This window comes from Ascaphus truei, chromosome 13, assembly GCF_040206685.1.
Source record: "Ascaphus truei isolate aAscTru1 chromosome 13, aAscTru1.hap1, whole genome shotgun sequence".
Classification (NCBI taxonomy): Eukaryota; Metazoa; Chordata; class Amphibia; order Anura; family Ascaphidae; genus Ascaphus; species Ascaphus truei.
Window position 1 is genome coordinate 7296697 of NC_134495.1, and position 13100 is coordinate 7309796.

Genomic DNA, 13100 nt, shown 5'->3' on the forward strand with positions numbered 1-13100 from the left:
CACACACACCCCACCTCCCCTCCCACACACACCCCACCTCCCCCCCCACACACACACCCCACCTCCCCCCCCCACACACACACCCCACCTCCCCCCTCACACACACCCTACCACCCCCCTCCCCCACACCCCCCCCCACACACACACACCCCACCTCCCCCCCACACACAGACACGCCCCACACGTCTTTGTGGAAGGCACTCACGATAACTATAATAAAACTTTAGCTTGGGTGCGCAAGACGAGCAGGGCCGGCCTGTCCATTAGGCAAACCTAAGCGGTTGTCTAGGGTGCAACGGTCCTAGGCGCGCTCTTGGGCCTATCGGACCTAATGGGAAGGACTTGCTTACCTGCGCCGGCCGCCTCCTTTCTGCCGCCCTGCTTCGCCTTCAAAATCCAGCGTCAAATGACGCCGCAGACTTCACAAACGATGTCACACGGCATCTCGTTGCCATGGCACCCGTGACGTTGCGGCGTCATATGACGTCGCGTTACCATGGTAACGCGACGTCACCTTGGTGACGTCAACGGCGTCATTTGCCGCTGGCTTCTGACGCAGAAGAAGGTAGGCAGAAAGGAGGCGGCCGCCACAGGCTGCAGGGCGCACATTACAGTTTCGCGTAGGGAGCATGAAACCCTTGCGCCGGCCCCGAAGACCGGTATAATAGTAACTGCCGGTATCGCAAAAATTCCGCGCTCACAAGTCTTATTAATTAGTTATTTTTTTTTTTACGATGTATTGATTCATATGAGCGCGTCGGTCCAAAAGCGTGACCGCTCTCGTATTCTCGATTTATAAGGACACGTGGGGCTGCCCTGGGTCTTGTTGGATAACTGGACACACCACGTAAAAGCCACTTTGACCTTTTCCTGCTGTCTGCGGGGGAATCGGTCGCCTAGATTTCACCTATGGAACACGCCCGCGGGCGTTTGCTTGGGTCGTTGGCGGGCCCCCTTTGTTTGACACGACACGGTCTTCTCTCTCCAGGCCATTGCCACAGAAGGAAAGTATTGGAAAAGAAGAATCGAGATTGTGGTCCGAGAATACCACAAGTGGAGAACGTACTTTAAGAAACGGGTATGCTTGTCTCGCGTCTTATTCTCCTCTGTGTTATTATAGCCTCTTATAGGACTTATAACCATGGTTTACTGGTGGGGATTAAATCAGAATCCTGCGCTCTCCCCCCTGGCGTTTAAATTTAAATGCCGGGGGGACCACGCGGGGCCTCTGCAACCTCTACTTACCGAGGTTCAGCCGGCTCCAGGACGCGTTACCATGGCAACGCGGCGTCAAATGCCGCTGCGGGATCATGTGACGTCACAGTTGCCATGGTCACGTGACGCCGCAGGGTTGGAATTGTTCCTTAACCCCAATAAAACCTGGTTGCACAATATTAACGCTGCACTAGAGGTTTCACGGGGAGCGTTTCACGGTGTTCCTCTGTACAGTGGTAGTACTTCAGTTTCCGAGGTTGGCATCGTTCCCTCCCCCATAGCTATGAAGACCCAATAACTGCAAGAATAAATGTCGGTTTGTGGGCTGGAAAAAAAAAAATGCAGTTAGTGTAATAATTCTCATTTTAATGACCAACGCCATTCAGGTCTGAGGTTGCCAATAGTAAATTAGACTCTTTCCCATTCAGCTGCCGTGAAGTTTAGTAGTGAACACGCAGCAGCGTAATGTTCTCTGCTGAAGGGGTAGCACAGTGGGAACGACACTAATGCCTTGGAAGTGGTGGAATTGCAGCGTCTGCCCTCCCGGCGACCTTGGGCAAGTCGCTGTATCTCCCTGCGACCTTGGGCAAGTCGCTGTATCTCCCGGCGACCTTGGGCACGTCGCTGTATCTCCCTGCGACCTTGGGCAGGTCGCTGTATCTCCCTGCGACCTTGGGCAGGTCGCTGTATCTCCCTGCGACCTTGGGCAGGTCGCTGTATCTCCCTGCGACCTTGGGCAGGTCGCTGTATCTCCCTGCGACCTTGGGCAGGTCGCTGTATCTCCCTGCGACCTTGGGCAGGTCGCTGTATCTCCCTGCGACCTTGGGCAGGTCGCTGTATCTCCCTGCGACCTTGGGCAGGTCGCTGTATCTCCCTGCGACCTTGGGCAGGTCGCTGTATCTCCCTGCGACCTTGGGCAGGTCGCTGTATCTCCCTGCGACCTTGGGCAAGTCGCTGTATCTCCCTGCGACCTTGGGCAAGTCGCTGTATCTCCCTGCGACCTTGGGCAAGTCGCTGTATCTCCCGGCGACCCTGGGCAGGTCGCTGTATCTCCCGGCGACCCTGGGCAGGTCGCTGTATCTCCCGGCGACCTTGGGCAGGTCGCTGTATCTCCCGGCGACCTTGGGCAGGTCGCTGTATCTCCCGGCGACCTTGAGCAGGTCGCTGTATCTCCCGGCGACCTTGGGCAAGTCGCTGTATCTCCCTGCGACCTTGGGCATCAAATTGAATCGGACGTTCTAAGGGGCAGGAACAGCAGTGCTTGCGTATGCGGAATAATGATATATTTAACCCATTCTGCTGCCAGCAAAGGGGTTGGTGGTGTTCAGCTGTATTTCTTTTCTTATGACAGTTACAGAAGCACAAAGACGAGGATCTCTCCAGCTTGGTCAGAGTAAGTGACTCGCATACATCTCCTGTTACAGCCCAAAACCGGCAGGACCAGATTCGGGATCCGTGCTGTTGGACCCAGGCCATATCCATATTGCCTCATATTAACCGCGAAACAATCGGCCTGTTGGAAGAGTGCAGACGCTCCCAAACTGGTGGTTTTCAGCCGGTTTGAAGTGGGTGTTCAGTCCTTTTATCCGTAAGAACCTAAAATTTTGGGTAACTTCTCCCAAACAGTCATTCCAAACGTAATCCTATGCCAGAGCTGCTACGGTGGTGATCTGCACCAGGGGTGGCAACTCCAGCCCTCAAGGGCCATCAACAGGTCAGGTTTTCAGGATATCCCTGCTTCAGCACAGGTGGCTCAATCAGTGCTTTCTTCAGCACAGCTGGCTCAGGCTTCGATTTGAGCCACCTGTGCTGAAGCAGGGATATCCTGAAAACCTGACCTGCTGGTGGCCCTTGAGGACGGGAGTTGGCCAGCCCTGCATTATATGCAAAAGAAAAACAGATCCTTTAACATCCCCATAGCGCTTTAATTTATTGCAGTGTAATTGGCTGCATTTAATATCACTCGCTATTCCTGGCGCCTATATTAACAGGATGTAATAAGCCTTCAATGTATTAATGTCATTAGCGCTCTCATTTGTTCTTGGGTGAGAAGAAGCCTACTTTTAGGTAGGTATTTGGTCCAGAATATTCTATGCTTCCTCACCCCCTGTGCTGCCAAAGTGAGATGTTGCATCAAGTCCCATATAAGTTGCGCGGTCTTCTGCCGTAACACGCCTTCCAGCACCGGAGGACACGGTTACATACATAATAGATGCGGTTGAAAAAAAGACATATGTCCTTAGAGTCCAACATATGTTACATTTAGTTGACAGAGATACTCGCCCTATTTTTGCATTGATCCAGACGAAGGCAAACAACAACAAAAAAAACCCCCGGTGACGCATCGTCCAATGATGTCTCATATGGGGGAAAATAAATTCCTTTCCTGACACCAGTAATGGCAATCAGATTACTCCCTGGATTAATATCCTTCCCATGTGGTATATGCCTTTCCTTTCTAAAAAGATGTCCAACCTTTTTTTGAACATATCTATTGTATCTGCCATCCCAGTCTCCATGGGTAATGAATCCCACATTGTAACTGCCCTTACTGTAAAGATCCCTTTCCTTTGGGGCTGGTGAACTCTCCTGTTCTACCAGCTCAAGGGACAACGAACATCTTCTGATGTTGGCTCCTGTTGACTTGAATGGGTTGTTGGGTGTTTTCAAACACCCTGGGGGTGCCATATGGCAAAAGGCTGCTTCGTCATTATATGGCCCCAAGTCTATACCAGAGGTAGCCAACTCCAAACCTCGTGCTACCAACAGGTCAGCTTTTCAGGATATCCCTGCTTCAGCATAAAGCTCAATCGAAGACTGAGCTACCTGTGCTGAAGTAGAGAGATCCTGAAAAGCTGGCCTGTTGGTAGCTCTTGAGGACTGCAGGTGGCTACCTCTGGTCCTACACCTTGCCATGAGCTGCACGTCCCATGAGGAAGCAGTGACATAGAGAGCGGTTTAACATACAGGGATGTGTTGGTGTTGTGTACCACCATTAATTGGTGCATTGTCTTGTAGGACGATGACATGGTTACGTGGCATAACAGTGTGGACGACCGAGATTCTCCGGTGCCGATGGAAGAAGAGCCGCTGCTGGACATGGAGATGCTGATGGCCGAGTTCAGCGACACTTTATTTTCAACTATTTATTCGCATCAGCCTAACCCAAAAGAGATGGGTACGTTTGTATAGCCATTCATAAGTATTTTTTTTTAACTTTTGACCCGTAATGGACCAAGCTAAGAAGTTAAAATAACAGTCCCCCTTCCTCTCCCAATTTTTAATGGGGAAGCAGAGGATCCCCGTAGCCGAACCGTGTTAATTTCAGCTCTGTAGATCCCGTTGTTCCTGAGATGATCACAGTGACATCACACAGTGACATCACACAAAGGGAGCAGCCAGAGCAAATCACACCCCTCCAAAGTCTCACGTTAATAAATACTTACAGGTGTCAGAGTTGGGTTACAAAATTGATTAATTACTCAGATGAGACCCCCCCTTAATCACGTCACTGGGAGGCACTGCCCCCTTTAACAGGCCTGAATGTCATTATTATGTAATCCCTTCCTCTCTGACATCATGGCCCAGCCCATGACCTCATCTAACTTGCAATGTGCTATTCCCAGCCCTACAAATTCATAATGACTTATTAGTCGAGCATTATCTAAAAGTAATCTTATGTGGAAGACTCGCAAGCAGCAGCTGTGTTTTATTATTAGATGGTTAGTAGACGGCTTCAGAAGAGAACCAGCGATGCATTGTGTGCCATCATTGTATCTGTGTGTATTACAGCGCATGCTGGGAATGCAGACATGATCCAACCAGAGCTGTTTCCCCTGCAGCCGAACTTGGACCTGATGGATACGTTTGAATCATTTCAGGGTAATTAAGTCTCCAACTAGTTCTCCAAAGTGGGCAGGTGGGATATCCCTGTAGGAGCAGACGGGCCACGAGCTTAATTGCAGCGGCCGTTTAGATCCATTTATAGACTTGCAAAAATAATATATTTCAACATTTTCCAACACCTGCATGGTGTATATTTACATGAGCTTAACGTGCGAGTGTCGGTCAGACGGCCTGCACTTAGCGGCCAAAGTAACAGGAGCGGAGTGTCCAAGGCAGGGGTGGGCAACGTTATATACCTAAAGGGTCACGGGAGGCCCTTGAGTGGGTGGGCACATCACACTGTGGCCCCTCGGGCCTCGCCACACTTCCACGTCACCGGGGATTCTCCTGGGGTTCTGGTGCCATATCTAGTTTGGGCACGGGGAGGGGTAGGGTATATCGGGCTCTGGGTGCTCTTCAGAGAGGCTCCAGCTAATAAATATCCCTTTTTTTTTAACTTTTGGGGTGCCTGTCCTCTGCTGCTTTTTGTATTATCCCCGGGACGGTATGCACCCTGGGAACCAGTGATTAGCACCGGAGAGGAGCAGTACGTATCCACATAGTCACTGAGCAGCAGAGGGAGCGGGGACAAGCTACGATTCACGCCAGCTACATCTCCACTCCCTCTGCACGGGGGGGAGAGCGCCTCCTGGAGGGGCGCAGGGGAAGCCCCAGGGGGCCTTCTGCTGCCCCCTAATTCTGTGTCCTGTGTGTTAGTCACAACTGTTTTCTTGCTGCAAAGTAGAACCTCCAGTTATCCTCTTAAAGAGATTCTAGAAATACAGAGGTTAAAATATGGCTATTTTTTTTTTTTTTTTTAAAGCCTTTTTGTCCCTTTTCTCGACACTGATTTTAACATCAATAAAAATATATATATTGAAGTTGTGTGTAAGATGCAGTCGTCTAAATGTATTTGATGCAGACACTAAATAAGATCCCTTTCGCTGTGTGTTTCCTCGTCTTCTGGTTCTGTAACACGTGTTCACAAAGAGCACCGATTCTTGTCTTTTATTTTTCTAGCCTTTGCTAATTTTTGTCCTTTCAGATATTTTCTATTCCAACCGTTTTGCGGCTCCGGCCGCCCCCCTGTCTGACTTGCGTCCTTGTACTCAGGCATCCCAGGTAAGTGTCGCACAGACGAGGGGCGCTCAATTCCAGTTCTCACGCCCCCCCAACAGGTCAGGTTTTCAAGATTGAGCTGCCTGTGCTGAAGCTGGGGTATCCCGAAGACCTGTTGGAGGGGCCTGAGGACTGGACTTGAGCCCCCCCCCTGACAGAGTATACATATGTCTCGTGTGTCACGCCTGTAAATAAACCAATGTGAGAGTTTATCATGGATGAAATGTTGTATCCTGTTCATTGCGTGCTACTGTGAGCGAGCTTGTTCCAAATACTGCTGAGTTCTACTTGTGTCCTACTTGCCAAAGAGAAGGAGCGGCTCAGCGAGTAAAGACTCAGTGAGTAACGACACTGACTCTGGAAACAATGACTGAGTGTGAAGCAGGGGAGCCTGGTTCAATTCCCGGTGTCGGCTCCTTGTGACCTTGACCAAGTCACTTTATCTCCCTGTGCCTCAGGCACCAAAACCATAGATTGTAAGTGCATCTGGTTAGGGATTGTGTCCAAAAATTGCGTATGTGCTGCGTACCGCGCGCTATGCTGTGATTTGTGACGCGCTTTCAGTCCTATTGGGAGAAAAACGCTATATGAACTAAAGATTGTTTATTTATTATTATTTATCATCATATATTGAGCGTCTAATAATGTTGGGTATTTTTCCAGCCTCCCGTTTTGCCGAGCGGCACCCTCGCGCCCGTAAACCTAGACGAAAACCTAATCTCGTGCCCGGGCCCTGCCTCCATCCTCCCACAAGTCCAAGAACCGAGACGAGGGCGCGCTTCCAGCGTGGGCAGCCCCGCTACTGCTCAAGGGCCCGGCAAGTTCAACTCCGCGACCCCGATACGCAGCCAGCAAGGTTATTTCCCGGTGTTTCCCCCTCGCGTGACTCTCTTCCATACCTCTGCTTCACCGGCGGTGCCTGCCAACTCGCGCCTGGCTCCCCAGGCGACCTTCATTTCGCCGGACGCCGAAAAGTTCCCGCTCTGCAACGCCTCGGTCATCACGCACACTGCCTCCGCCACGCTTACCCACAATCCCGCGGCGACTACCTTCAGCCAGAACCAGAACCTCATTCTCACCACGCAGCAACAAGTGCCTTGTAACATTTCATTGCAAGCTGCCGGGGCGGCTCCGCACAGCGCCCCCCAGCAGCCGCGCACGTACTTTGCCCTGACCAAATCCACCGCCGGAACGAAAAAAAAACAGCCTCAAAAAATTGTGCCTGCTCCCCAACCCGAGACCGTGTCCTTAGTTTTAAAAAATGCCTTCTTGGCTCCGGGTGAGTGTTTTTTTTACCTCTTTGGTGGTTATGTGTTTGAGATTTCAGACGGTAAACCTTTTTGTGCCGGGAGATTGCCGCCAGTCGGTATACGTTTGCCAGGGGGCGAACGCAACCCGTGTGAAGTGTAATCACGCATCTTTTATTGTCGGGTGCTAGTGGGCCATGAGGTCCGTCACAAAGCTCAGCAATGTGCTGTGGGTTTGGATACAATGTGCGCTGCGTTCTTTACCGTCTTTAAAGAGATATACCAACGGGGAATCACCGCTCAAACCCAATATCTAAGGTGCGCCGGGTGCATATGGGAGAACGAAACCTACTGGTCCTATTGTAGTCTACAAAGTGATTTGTGTACTGCACCTACTATAGGTTTTTGAATAAATATGTTATCAGGTTGAGTGCAACAATTTGGGCTCTATCCTGATCGTCTTCGATCAGACACTGTATCCGTCTTTAAAGAGGCCATCCAGGCAATATCCTACGTGTTTATGTTTTATTATTAATCTGTTTTGTAGTATTTAATAATACTGCATTGAAAAAAATTATGTAACTCGTAATGCCATTTGTAACGAGTTTTAATACACTGAGCATCCTGTGATTTCTATCGCAGGTTTATCCCACCTCCCCAGCGGGGCAAGATATGTGCAACACTTTGCTGTTGGTGATAATTTGTTGCCAATATTCCCAGCAGTGTGAGCTGCAAACTGTAACAATAGATAAAGGCTGCGCTTGTAGTGCCGGCGATGCAACAGTCGCTGGAAAAATAAATAGAGATGACTTCCAGCGATCGCGACCAATCCGTCGCGTCGCGCTTACTATAAGCGCACGCGACGGCGGAAATGCATTTGTTTTGCCGCGCCGTCGCCGTCGCTGGCACCATAAGCGCAGCCTAATGTTGCCGTAGTAATACCAGGATACATTGTAGCTGCTGAGTTACACTGACGGATGTGTTGACTGAAACGGAAAAGCGGCCATAATGTTAGCCCCGGAAAAGCAGGATCTTTGCTAATCGATTACGGGCGAATGAATCGATCGGGTGCTTAGGTCATTCATTTTCATTTAAAGTCATCAAAGGTCGCGTCTATTATTAAGTGCTGCTCGTTTTGCCTCTTTAAAGGTCTTCGGGTCAAAGAGAACACCTGGCAGCGGGGTCCGGCCTTGGCGCAAGATGGCCGCCTTGGGACCCGCGCTCTTTCCCCTCCCTCCTATCGGCGCCGGGATCCAACTTCCACCCGGGAGGAGCTGGGGGAGGGAGTGGGGGACCCTGGACTGGCTGATCGAGGGGGGGGTGTGTGTTCCTTTGTGGGGGGGGGGGGGGTCTTACCGGAGCGAACCGCCTCATGTAGCATCGCGTTGCCATGGTGACCAACGTCAAATGAGATGGGGGCGCACCTCAAAGTCCCCTTTACCTTTTTTTTACAGGGGGGTCCCTGCTGCCAGCGTGCCGCCTTGGGCACCGTGAAGCCTGATTTATGGGGGAAATATTAGATGATTGCTACTAAATAATAAATAAAATATGACCAGTATAAGCATTTTAAAAGATCATTTGTTTTTTTATTTTTAACGTCTCCATATTAACCAAATACTTTTGGCGAGTTTTTTTTTACGATTTGAATCTCTCTTGTGTTTGTAAACTATTATATTACAGACGTGGTTGCGAATTGTTGATCCGCACTTTTTCCCCCTCCCTTTTGTTTTTGTTCGGCCGCTTAATTATTCTTAAGAGAAAAAGTCTGGATTGATCATTTTCCAAACAAGATTTTTAATTACGTAATCTGTAAATAGAAACTTTAAAAAAAAAATAATCAAGAGAAATCCAATAAGTGAAAATTACTTTAGGGTGACAGAATCCTTTCTAATTACACTAATAAGTTGTTTTAGAAAATTGTTTTTTTCCTAATGGGACTGCCCCTTTATGAGGCGAAACGCATAGGCCAAAGGTGGCCAACTCCAGTCCTCAAGGGCCACTAAACGGTCAGGTTTTTAGGATACCCCTGCGTCGGCACAGTTGACTCAGTTTTTGATTGAGCAACCTGTGCTGAAGCAGGGATATCCTGAAAACCTGACCTGTTAGTGGCCCTTGAGGAGTGGAATGGATACCTCTGCCCTACGCGTTTCACCTCACACAGGGGCAGTTCCATAAGGCTTTCTTGATTCATTCTGCGCTCCATCAATTCTGTGACGTTGGTCAGATCGTGCATCCTTCTTAAAGCAATGTATCTACAAGCAGAGAAACACTAGGCTGCTGCAGTTCAGTAGTAGTTGTGTGTGTTTTTTCCAACATTGCCTTTTTCCAGTGTAACCTAATGTCGCCTTTAGCTCCCTTCCAAGGGCAGACTCAAGCTGTGATCGTGTCCCCCTCACCCTTAAAGACGGACGCTATGCTGGCTCCAAGGATGACGCAACCCAACGTTATCATCGCACCGGCTGGAATTGCAGGAGTAAGAGAATGATCTGTGCTTGTGTCCTAACCCGGTGATCGCTTCACAGCCTGTAACCTAGTCCTCCGTGGAAGGGTTCAGTGGCGGGAGGAGTTGTGTGGTGGTAATGTCGCGGTCTTTGACGCAAGCCTCCCTTTCTCTCCGATGCACAACAATTAGATTGGTTGCACAGATTTTAGCTGGGTCTCTAGAACAAGATCAAGTCTCCTCCATGTTATGGCCACACCACCCAATAGCATGTCAATGAGCCATATCTGTCGCTCTCCAACCATCTGCTTCTTCTCCAGCGCGTTTTGAACGTGGTCCATAAGAACTACTGGTCCAGCCAATGCATAAACTGCTTTTGTTGGGCAAAAGTGCATATCTAGAGATCATGCCGTCAGTTCTGTACATATTCACTAACCGTGCTCTGAATCCGTCCATATAGTGGGTCCATCAGCAGGGCCAATTATCTCCATACACATCCTTATTATAAAGTGACAGCTGACACTAGCTCTTTTGCGCAATGTACCTCCTTGAACTCTGTGTGTCTCTCCCATCCAGGTGTCTGGGGTGACCGAATTCCATGGCAGTATTCTTGTTGGGCCAGCTCCGCAAACTCAGGGTAACCAGAAGACCCAACCTGCAGTGTCTCGGATTTTCCCCAGCCCCGTCTCGGAGACTTTGGTGAAAAGAGAGAGAACTCCATCCCAAACCTGCAGTACAGTACCTTCTCCTTCATACTGTGAGCTCAGGGGGAAATACTTCTTCTCTACTTCTTTATCTGCAGTCATAGGCAAGCAATTGTAACACGGCAGGAGGGAAAGGCAGCAGGAGGCCAGGTTGTATACTGAGGGATTGGCAGCAGGAAGAGAGGGGTGGTGATGCCAATTTATGGATCATTGGTGAGATCTCAGAGTATTGTGTTGACGTCGTGGAGATCAGATCTCCAGAAGGACATCAATTAACTGGAGCTTGTGGAAAGAAGGGCTACTGAAATGGTACATGGTCTGCCTCCTAAAACTTACCATGAAAGACTAAAGGGCCTAAATATGTACCACTTGGAGAATACAAGGGAGGAGGGGGGCATATGAAACAATATTCCAAATATATAAAGGGGTTTCACAAAGGGAGGGGGGTGGTTGAGAGAGAAATGTGAGGAAGCTCTACATGGAAAGAGTGGTGGATTCAAGGAATAGTCTCCCAAAGGGGCTAATACAGTAAGGGGAATATCAAGTTATTGGGGGTAGACCCAAGGCTCTCCCGAATATGAAAGAAAACCAAGGATCAAAGGGGGGTCTGAGGTTTTGCAACAGATGGGAAAATGGGTCACTAGTTTGGCCAAGTGGTCTTCTGCTGTCAAATTCCATGTGTATCTTGGGTGGCCAACTCCAGTCCTCAAAGGCCACCAACAAATCAAGTTTTCCGGATATCCCTGCTCCAGCACAGGCGGTGCAATCATTCTGGCTGATCCACCGATTTGAGCCACCTGTGCTGAAGCAGGGATATCCTGAAAACCTGATCGTTGGTGGCCCTTGAGGACTGGAGTTGGCCGCCCCTGCTCTTAACTGTTTGCCCGAACCATGTTTATAGGAACAAATGTAAAAAGACAGCGCTGTGTTTACTGGGTTGAAATTGGGTGACTGAGGCCACTCTGTCCCCGTTCCTATGCAAGATTTGAATAAATAAAACATTTGAAATCTAGGCGACTGATGCCTTAAAATAACCAGACCAAATAAGGCATCTCTAATTCATTTTTAAAGGTGAATGTTTGTTTCAATTTCCAATAGAGGACTCTAAATGGGGGGGGGGGTTGCTATCTCTTATTTGCTCCCCCCCCCCCCCCCCCGCGCCCCCATTAATAAAGTAATCCAATATTTCCTATATAAACTTTTCAACAGGAAAAAATGATTACAAAATGATTATGCTTCCTGTGGAAACATTGTTATTTTAAGCATTGCTCACCTTGTTTTAACTGATTAAACGAGCAGACCCCCTCACACCCCTTGTTTTTACATGGATGGGGGAGCAGGAACTTAAATGAGCTGTTTTTCAGCTTCAGGGACCTCTGGCTCGTGAGATGGCGCCTATACCACATTCAATCCAGGGGAAATAATATGGCAGTTTAAATCTCACGCGTGACTTAGGCTGTGCCTATAGTGCCGTCGACGCCGACACGACGGGTGACGTCACCCGTCGCCACCGGCGAAAGTTGTGTTTCGCCGGGCGGCGACGTCGCGGGATTCCGGCAATTTGATTTGTTCGAGGGCCGTCACGTGACGCCACGGCCCTTGAAAAATCTAATTTTGCCGGCTTCAGGTTTTCCGTCACTTGTCGTAGTCGCGTGCACTATATGCGCACGCGGCGGCGGCAACGTATTTGTTTTCGGGCGACTTCACGTCGCCGGCACTATAAGCGCGGCCTTAGGAAGCCGCAATGGCATCTTACTGGCCTACCGGTCCGCCTGACGCAGGAGATTTAAATTACAAGTGGGAAGTGCTACCTTTCAAGGTAAATATCTCGGAAAACAATGGGTCCAGCGAGCAGCAATGATTGAGGTCCCGCCTCCGGGGCGACCCATTGTTTCCCACCCTTGTAATACATCATTTTATTTAAACCATAACTGTAATTGTGGTTATATTTGGGCCTCTTTGCAATTGCGCTTTCACATTTGTGACCCCTATAGACATGTCGGATACAGAGAAGGTGTGGTGTAGAAGGTGGATACACCTGAAGTTTAATTCCTCTTAAAGTAACCCTATGTTGAGAAGTAATATGGTAATTTGTAAGGTCTCTGTACCTCTGGCCTCCTCTCGCTGGAGGTTGTCATGTGAACCAGAGAACCAGAAATGGTCATGATGAGATTCCACCCCAGAGGTGGCTGCATGGAAGCCATTCTCGTTGTATTATAGTGTGTGTCTTTTGTCCTTGACGTTCTGGATCACCGCTGCATTGTCTCTTCAAGGTCAGGATTGTCACAATTCGAGGCAGGGGTCCCCATGTGCATCTGAACAGAACCTCAGCCCCCCACGCAGCTCAGGGAAAACCACTGCCGTCTCGCACAGTGGCACCTTCAAGGTATTGTGTGTGTGTGTGTGTGTGTGTGTGTGTGTGTGTGTGTGTGTCCGCCCCTCGGGATTTTCACATTTCAAACCTAAAATGTTATTCAATCTTAATCCAAG

At 49.3% G+C, this 13100-nt stretch overlaps 1 protein-coding gene across 5 annotated transcripts in view; it reads left to right on the plus strand.

Moving 5' to 3' along the window:
• Positions 1-13100, plus strand: part of MLXIP (MLX interacting protein) — a 54069-nt gene that overhangs the window by 24802 nt on the left and 16167 nt on the right. For 3 of the 5 annotated variants that reach the window (XM_075568248.1, XM_075568244.1, XM_075568247.1), the window contains exons 4-12: positions 989-1078; positions 2567-2608; positions 4234-4393; positions 5008-5097; positions 6146-6222; positions 6883-7498; positions 9818-9939; positions 10483-10714; positions 12884-12996. In XM_075568248.1, the coding sequence (XP_075424363.1) occupies positions 989-1078; positions 2567-2608; positions 4234-4393; positions 5008-5097; positions 6146-6222; positions 6883-7498; positions 9818-9939; positions 10483-10714; positions 12884-12996 (1542 nt within the window). The remainder of the gene's footprint in view (positions 1-988; positions 1079-2566; positions 2609-4233; positions 4394-5007; positions 5098-6145; positions 6223-6882; positions 7499-9817; positions 9940-10482; positions 10715-12883; positions 12997-13100) is intronic. The other 2 variants (XM_075568246.1, XM_075568245.1) reach the window with 2 other exon arrangements.